The sequence below is a fragment of the Quercus lobata genome, chromosome 1, assembly GCF_001633185.2.
Source record: "Quercus lobata isolate SW786 chromosome 1, ValleyOak3.0 Primary Assembly, whole genome shotgun sequence".
Taxonomy (NCBI): domain Eukaryota; kingdom Viridiplantae; phylum Streptophyta; class Magnoliopsida; order Fagales; family Fagaceae; genus Quercus; species Quercus lobata.
Window position 1 is genome coordinate 30,875,749 of NC_044904.1, and position 8,723 is coordinate 30,884,471.

General features: G+C 34.2%; 2 protein-coding genes across 4 annotated transcripts; one reads left to right on the top strand and one right to left on the bottom strand.

The window, feature by feature from the left end:
- The first annotated feature begins 658 nt into the window (after positions 1-658).
- Positions 659-5,627, top strand: LOC115986586 (laccase-2-like). 3 transcript variants are annotated; one of them, XM_031109747.1, is made up of 7 exons: positions 659-777; positions 2,561-2,725; positions 2,883-3,034; positions 3,150-3,394; positions 3,504-3,632; positions 3,853-4,830; positions 5,228-5,627. In XM_031109747.1, the coding sequence occupies exons 2-7, from the start codon at positions 2,591-2,593 to the stop codon at positions 5,356-5,358; spliced, it is 1,770 nt and encodes a 589-aa protein (XP_030965607.1). In that variant the 5' UTR covers positions 659-777; positions 2,561-2,590; the 3' UTR covers positions 5,359-5,627. The 3 variants fall into 3 exon arrangements, with proteins under 3 accessions (XP_030965607.1, XP_030965627.1, XP_030965617.1); XM_031109767.1 differs by lacking the exon at positions 659-777 and adding an exon at positions 902-1,050; XM_031109757.1 differs by lacking the exon at positions 659-777 and having other exon boundaries at positions 2,384-2,725.
- A 1,107-nt stretch (positions 5,628-6,734) lies between these two features.
- Positions 6,735-7,510, bottom strand: LOC115986594 (uncharacterized serine-rich protein C1E8.05-like). The gene has a single exon (XM_031109779.1). The coding sequence runs from the start codon at positions 7,364-7,366 to the stop codon at positions 7,004-7,006; it is 363 nt and encodes a 120-aa protein (XP_030965639.1). The 5' UTR covers positions 7,367-7,510; the 3' UTR covers positions 6,735-7,003.
- Between the last annotated feature and the right edge of the window lie 1,213 nt (positions 7,511-8,723).

Here is an 8,723-nt window from a genome sequence, read left to right on the forward strand (position 1 = left end):
GCGTGCGTGTTGAAAAATAAGACACCAGATTTTTACATTGTCATGCTAATAAGTGTCATTAGGGTACTCATTAATAATCTATTTTAAGAAAGTTTTGATATCACTTTTATGATAAATGAAAAAAATTGTCAAAATATTAATTACTTTTTTTTTTTTCATTTCCTATAAAAATTTTCTTTAAATTGATTATTAACCAGTGTCCTAAAGGCACTTGTTAACATTTCCCTTTACAGATAACTTGAAAAATGTAAATTAAACTTAAGGTAAACATATATGTTTACGAAGCTCTTTTTAGATACTTGAATCCCAATTTTTACCTTTTACACCTCATAAAGATTTATACTTATGACTATCACACGAAAGATGTACAGTAGTAAATATTAGTTTTAAGAATATAACTTTATTTACCACAATTTTGATGGGTAAAATTGTAAGTGAATGTCTATTATTTTCATGTGAAATTTTACTCCTTCACTCACAATATGTTACATCGCAATTGTGCCCAAAAAAATAAAAAAAAATGATTCTAGATTTTTTCTATCATAAATGCATCTCTTCACATGATGTCCGAGTCGATTCTAGTTTTGAAAAGCTAAAGACTTGACTTTACTTTCCTTATAAAGCCTCGTCGTTCTTGCTCCTTCTGGTAAACCTGTAACAAAACTTGAACCTATACGCACTATATATTTGCCTATTACTCGAGCTCTTTCCTGTTTTCTCTTTCCCTAAAAGCAATTTCCTGCTTTCAACCACTATTTTTTAGTTGTGTTTTAACAGGTATGTTCGTAATTGCATGCGATATTCCCAATATATACAATCAATTACTCAAATTTTATTCATAAATACTAAGCATACGTAGTAGTTGTACACATGCACACATAGTATTAATTTGACATTGTAGGTAAGTGATGTAGATCGTGGGCATAGGAGTATTCTATAAGGAGTGCAGTTGGTGCAACTACAAATTTAGTACAGTCATGGTGAAAAACTTGATTCACAGTTTAGTAATTTGTTTGGCCGTGAAGTTAAATATTTCACAAGCCCGTTTTGGTAAGAGATTGTCTCTAGCTGCAATGCATGTTGGTTTAACTTCATGTTTAAGGCTTAGTGATTAGTTTGGTTATTTTGGTTAAGAACAACCTAAATCACGTACCTCCATCATCATTATTTCTTATTCTTGGTTGAAAGAAAGGCAGGTCAAATGTCCTTCTCTTTCACAGGCTTTTACATATTTAAGGCACTGTACATTTCGATTAGGAGAGATGTCATCACCAACTTGTAGGGATACCCCATTGAGTCTTTCGTGAAAATGAGACCATGGATAACATAAATTTTGAAAAGACTTTTTTTTTAAAATGGACTATATATGGTGATTAACAAGGAGTGGGAAGATTGTAACTTTCTGATGTGTCTTGTTCACCAAGCCTTAACGGTTGGGGTTTTGAAATATTGGCTTGTCCTAGTTAGGAATAGACTAATGCTAAAATAAGTTGGTTCGAAAAAACTTGCGTAATCACAAAAATATGATATCTTAGTGCTTAGACTATAACTTTTATAATGACTAATATTGATTATGTCTCTCTCTCTCTTCTTTCGCACTTCTTTTAACTATCAAATATTCCATGAGTAAAAAAATATGTTGACAAAATCTCTTCTAGAAGTTATTTTTCCTTTTTAATCAGACTACATAAATAAAGTTTTAATTGAGAGATAAAAAGGAATATTAGTATTCTAATGTTTGTGTTCACAGACACGGCAAAATTACCAACATACTAGTGATGAACATGTATCCAACACAGACACAAATGTGTCAAGTACGCACTTAGGAAGAAAAAAAAGTTTTTTCTTTTTTAATTCAGTTATTCTATTTTGATGTTGAATGTTATATATTTGAACTCTTTTTTATGGGTATCTAGTCTATTTAAACTCTTTTGTTCGTACTTTAAATAATATTTTATAGTCTTTAAATTAATTTTAGATATATTTCCAAACATTTCATTATTGTTACATATTTTTTAAAATCAAAATAAATATAATTTATTCCAAATATAAAATATATATACCTAAAAATAAATATTAATTAATCAATTAATTGTCGTATTTTCAACGTAACGTATCTTAGTTTTTCAGGAAATACCGTGTTGTGTCTGTATCTGTGCTACATAGATTCTAGACAGTTTAATTTAATTTTTAGAAGAAATTATTCATGAATATTATATTGTTCACATGAATTCAAACTAATGAATATTGAAACCGTTACAGGGTCAATAGTGAAAAATGTATTTTTCATACGAGGTAAGGGTTTAATAAGTTGAAAAAAAAAAAGGAAAAAAAAAATTAACTCTATAGACTTTAGGTGGCACTCCACAGTGAAGATATGGGACCGATTAAGAACATTTTGGTAATTCTTTTCTTTCTCAAATTTAATTTTTTGGAGTACCTAATCGACCAAACACACTATCTTTTCTATATATAAGCAACCCTCATAGGCTTCATGAAACACGCAGAACTAAACGAAGCCAATAGCAAAGTTCACTCATTCTTGTCTCCTATTTTTCAGCAACTGTAGAGAGGATTTTGATACAGAAAGATGGGTGCTTATCTTCCTCCATCTCCAACATTTATTGTTGCTTTCCTCTTTGCCATTGCCTCTCTTTCGGCCTTTCCTGAGGTTGCTTTTGCTACATCAAAGCATGCAAGCGTTACAAGGCACTACAAGTTTGATGTACGTACCAAAACCTTTTGTGCTAGCTGATTTTATGCATATATTCGCATTTTCTTTTGGGCCAGAATTGTCTCATAATTTGAGAAAGAATGAAAATCAGGCTTATTTTAAACTAAATTTGCTCATAGATTAACTATTTTTGCTTTTGTTTTTCCAGATAAAGTTGAAAAATGTTACTCGATTGTGCCACACAAAGGCCATTGTGACAGTTAATGGGAAGTTTCCTGGGCCTCGAATTATTGCTAGAGAGGGTGACAGAGTCATAGTTAAGGTGGTCAATCATGTTTCAAACAACATCACCATCCATTGGTAATCTCTAATTAATTAGACTCAAAATATGTGTTGTCAAGTTTCATTAAGTGTATTTAGTAACTTGTAAGTAATTTCATCACTGCTAATATGTTTTGGTGAATAAAAAAAATAGGCATGGAATCAGACAACTACAAAGTGGATGGGCTGATGGACCATCATATATCACTCAATGCCCTATTCAAACTGGCCAGAGTTATGTGTACAACTTCACCATTGTTGGCCAAAGAGGAACTCTTTTCTGGCATGCACACATCACATGGCTAAGAGCTACAGTCTATGGACCCCTTATCATCCTCCCCAAGCACAATGCATCCTACCCATTTGCCAAACCACACAAAGAAGTTCCCATCATTTTTGGTAACCAAAAATTCGTTTTCTCAATCATAGAATTCAACTATTACAATGATAATTAGACCATGACTAAAATATACTAACCAACTATATATGAATGATTGAATAATTATAGGAGAGTGGTGGAATGCTGATCCAGAGGCAGTTCTTCAGCAATCTCTTCAAACTGGAGCTGGCCCAAATGTCTCCGATGCATATACATTTAATGGACTTCCGGGACCATTGTACAATTGTTCTCAGAAAGGTATTTCTCAAAAGGGGCATCAATTTGTACCCTTTCGACCATGTAACTTATTACACTGAAAAAGAAAATGATAAACATATTGGTTTTTAGCTGTTACATTAAGCTGCAGAGACCATAGTCTTATGGAATTATAAGACATGGGACATGTCAATTCATTGGCTACTTTATGGAACAACTTTTGGCTTATGTTTCTACTTGCAATTGCTATTGTGCTTTGCAGATACGTTCAGGCTAAAGGTCAAGCCGGGGAAGACATATCTCCTCCGACTGATCAATGCTGCACTCAATGACGAGCTATTTTTCACCATTGCAAACCACACCTTCACCATTGTTGAAACAGATGCAATTTACATTAAGCCTATCAAGACCAATATATTGCTCCTCACACCAGGACAAACCACTAATATTCTTCTGAAGACCAAGCCACAAGCACCCAATACCACATTCTTCATATTAGCTAAACCATATTTCACTGGCATGGGCACCTTTGACAACACCACAGTGGCAGGCATTCTTGAGTATGAGAACCCATCAAATTCCTCTTCCACAAACTCGAACAACCTTCCAACTTTCAAACCTTTTCTCCCTCCCCTCAATGCCTCTATCACCACTTCCTTTGTCATGAATTTCACTAGGAAATTCAGAAGCTTGGCCAATGCTCAATTCCCTGCCAATGTGCCACAAACTGTCCAAAAGAAATTTTTCTTCACTGTAGGCCTAGGAACCAGCCGATGCCCAAAAAACCAAACCTGCCAAGGACCTACTAATAGCTCAAAATTTGCAGCTTCAATAAGCAATTTCTCCTTTGCTCTACCAACAACAGCACTCCTACAAGCACATTTCTTTGGGAAATCAAATGGGGTTTACACCACTGATTTTCCAAGCTTCCCTTTGCACCAATTTAACTATACAGGCACCCCACCAAACAATACCCTTGCGAGCAATGGGACCAAAGCAGTAGTGTTACCATTTAATACAAGTGTGGAAGTAGTTTTGCAAGACACTAGCATTTTGGGTGCAGAGAGCCATCCACTCCATCTTCATGGCTTCAATTTCTTTATTGTTGGTCAAGGTTTTGGAAACTTTGACTCTAACAAGGACCCAGCCAAATATAACCTTGTTGATCCAGTTGAAAGGAACACTGTTGGTGTGCCAGCTGGTGGTTGGGTTGCAATTAGATTCCTGGCTGACAATCCAGGTGAGTGATACACACATATTAATTCATGCAGCAAAAAAGACTATAATGTTGTCTAATTCTATAGCTTCCACTTTCCAAAAGTTTTGCTTAATTTCAAGTTTGGTATACTTAAAGACTTTAATGCACTAACCAACCATTAGGTAAGGATGCAAAAGTACGTAATGGTTTTTTGCCTTTTTACCCCATCTATATCGTGTTTAAATTTGGAACACTAACAAATGTTTTTTTTGGGCAAATTAAATTGTATGAAAACTAAAAGTTTTCAATTACTATATATTTGTGGTATTTTCGTATTACTTTCTAGCTGAATAATGTTATATACAGTAGCTAGTAACCGCACAAATATGGGATTTTCTCAGAAAAAGTCTGATGATTATGATTGATGATGACTGCACAGGTGTTTGGTTAATGCATTGCCACTTCGATATCCATCTGAGCTGGGGTTTAAGGATGGCATGGGTTGTTCAGGATGGGAAGCTCCCTAATCAGAAGCTGCCTCCTCCACCATTAGATCTTCCGAAGTGTTGATTGTCCCCTTTTTGTGTGATAAATGTTGTCATTACATTTTTTTTTTTTTTTTTTCCTTCTTTCTGTAACTTATTTTGGTCGTGTTTTGCAATATTTTGTCTCTCAAAGAGTGGCCAAACACCCATTGGCAATAAATCATCGTGTTCTATGGTAGTACTCCACAGAAAATGGCAAAAAAAAAAAAAAAAAAAAAGTAGGAGGTTTTGTACCACCCAGGATTTCAAAAGCTTCTGTTGGAGCCTAAATAATAGTGATATTCTTTTTTGAAATCTGTCTCTCACATATGTATGTGTAAATGTTATGGCCCAGGAGCCTTGCTCATTGCATTTTGTCCTCGAGCTCTTGATTTGTCAAAGCAGTCTTGTAATTTTGCCAACGGAGCAAAGCTTCCGCTAACTCCTCCAACATATTGGACAGGTGTACGTAGTTAATTTTGGACATATGTCTACCTTTTGTCGTGTCCAATGCACCATAACATTAAACGCAAGTTAAATCTTTGTTAATTAACGTGGGTGTTTGAGATTTTAACTCTTTTAGTGCTCTTAATTAATCCCTAGGTGATTGTAAATTCTACATCTTACACACACAAAAAATGACGAATTAATCTCTTGAGGTGGCCGCTCCAATAAATTAACTAGAAGACTTGAACTCAATCTCATGAATCAAACAAGGCCCTAAAACAACAAAGCCAACCCCTTAAGTTAACGTCAGTATGTAGGATGTGGGGACTAAGAAGAGACATGAAACAATTGAAAAGTATTAAGGCAACCAAGAAGATTATAAGTCACTGTTTTACCAATTTAAGCCAAGTTCTGATATAATTCATCAACTGTCTGGACTCTGGAACCCATTAAAGGATGTGTTAATTCAGTTTCATATCAGGGTAACATTCAAATGAGTACATTGAAATCCGGAAACCCCATTAATTAATAATTAAACTGAAGGTTCAATTTCAAGGAATGACTAAACTTAGTTTGGGTCACTTCTTAAAGAGAATCCACACTCACAGCACTTTTTCTCAAAGGGAGAAAGGTGGTTTGCATTTCCAATGCAGATCCAAATACAAATAATGTCTTTTTATATTGGCCATTCCAACAGCCGAAGCGAATCTCTCTCTCATCAAGACAATAAAAAAAAAATTAAAAATTAAAAAATTAAAAAATTAAAAAAAGAACAGAATGAAAGATATCATGAAATTTAGAACCTAGCATCAATCTAAGTGGGAAAAAGAAATCATCAGAGAATGCAAGCGTTTCTATATAAAGAAATGTTGAGATCTGAGTTAAATATCCAAAAAAAAAAAAAAACACACACACGCATCAATCAAGAATTAGAACTCTTGCTAGTATAAAATGAATTAGTTAAAATTAATCTGTTTAATATGTTGATTACTTCTTATAATGTGTAAAACTTGTAGCTCACCTCAATAGTAATTACAAACTGACTGAATCTAAAATTAAGATGAAAAACAAGAAAATATAACACCAATCTCTTCTTGATCGGATGGTAAGAAAATTTATATGAGTTTTGGAACAAAACCCAAAGACCCATCTCGCATAAAGAAGGCAAGAACAACAAAAGAGAAAGAGTACATACTTAACTCTATGTGATATATAATATATTCATGGTCTCTTCTTCCCATATATCAAGAATCGCCATGCTTGTGCCAACAAACAAGCATGGCAACACAGCGCCTCATGATGTAAAACCTGGCCTTCTGTTCCTTTGCTAAGCTACTACATTTGCTGCTAATGGAAGAACTCTTCTGTGAGCAGCTCCGGGGAAGAGGGCACTTTGAAGTGGAGCTTTTCTGGGAAAAACTTCTCAATAGAGGAGACTTTGACGAAGTGCTCTTTGTTGAAGAGCTCCTTGTGAATGGAGATTTAGAAGAAGAAGAACAAGAAGGGCTCTTTGTTGAAGAACTTCTTGCAAATAGTGACTTTGAAGATGTTAAGGAATGGCTGCTAGTTGCACCTTCCTTCTTTGATAGCTTCCATTTTTCATCCATGTAACAATCAAATATATATATCTGTGGTTGTTCTTTTATCTCTGCTTTAACTTCTTTATATCTATAATATCTGTCTGTGATAGGAAGAAAGAAAGAGGAGAGACTACTGTAAAGAGAGGATTGATTGAGAGTTATGGAGGTAGTACGTACGTAGTGGCCCTAGTGGGGCATTGATAGTACTTATAAGCTGAGTTATTTAGGGCTGAAGATTGAAACTCTTGCTCTATCAGAAAAATTATTAGTCATTATCTGATGATATAATTCAGGTTATATTCTAAACCAATAAAAACAAATCATTTGATTAATATTTTCATGTTACTTTTTATTATATATTTATTATAAGGTTTGGCTTTTTTGATGGTGAAATATCGATCATGTCGGTCAAAATGTCAAATATCCATCAAATATTATTAAACGGTAAATCAGGAGTCATAAATTTTTAATGATAGATAAAAGGAAATAATATCTGAAGCAAATTCAAATAAAAAGTAGTACAAAGTACAAACTCGCCAATTTAACTGTTCTCGCATTACTTTTATTTTCTGTTTCTATGGGTGGAGTTGCATGTTACATTATTTGCCATCGTGGCATAAGATGATTGGTTGCTTCTGTGAATGTTCCAGTTCTGCAGTTCACACAATATAATAGCCAATTCTTGAATGAGGTCCTCGTTTTTGAGATCCATGACTGTTGTACGGTGCTCCATTATAAACTGTAAAAGAACACACTTATTTAGAAGGGTGTGGGGGGCAGTGGTTAGCTGGTTCTCACATGTGAGGTGCCTCTGCCCATTATTGTGCAAAACAGAGACCGTTGATATTTTTCTTCATAATTTTAAAGGTTACTCTGCACACAAGCCTACTTTGTGTATTATGTGACACATACAGTGTAAAGATGGTAGAATCTAGAGGCAATATTTTCTGCACAAGGTACAAGTTACAATGCTGTTTCTCTTTGAAAGAAAATTATGTGGAATCTTTGCGTTGTTGTGTTGAGGTTTTTTTTTTTTTTTTGGTTAAGTTGTTGTGTAGAGTTGATTTCATGTATATAGTCCTGTACTAGATAAAGCCCGACGGATATTTATAAAGTGTTCATATTAATTAGAACCAATTACAGTTCTTGGGTACTGATTATTAAAGGGTCCATATATGTATTTTTCCGTAGTTCACATGCATGGTATGAACAATATAGTTCACATGCATGGTATGAACAACAAAAATGGGTTATAAATAAACTATTCCGTGGAAGATGCCCTTAGTCAAGAATAGGATCGTTTACCGCCCAAACAAGTATCTTCTTTCTTTTTTTAAATTTTTTTATTGCATATTTAATTAATTACATCTGGTAGTATAAATGC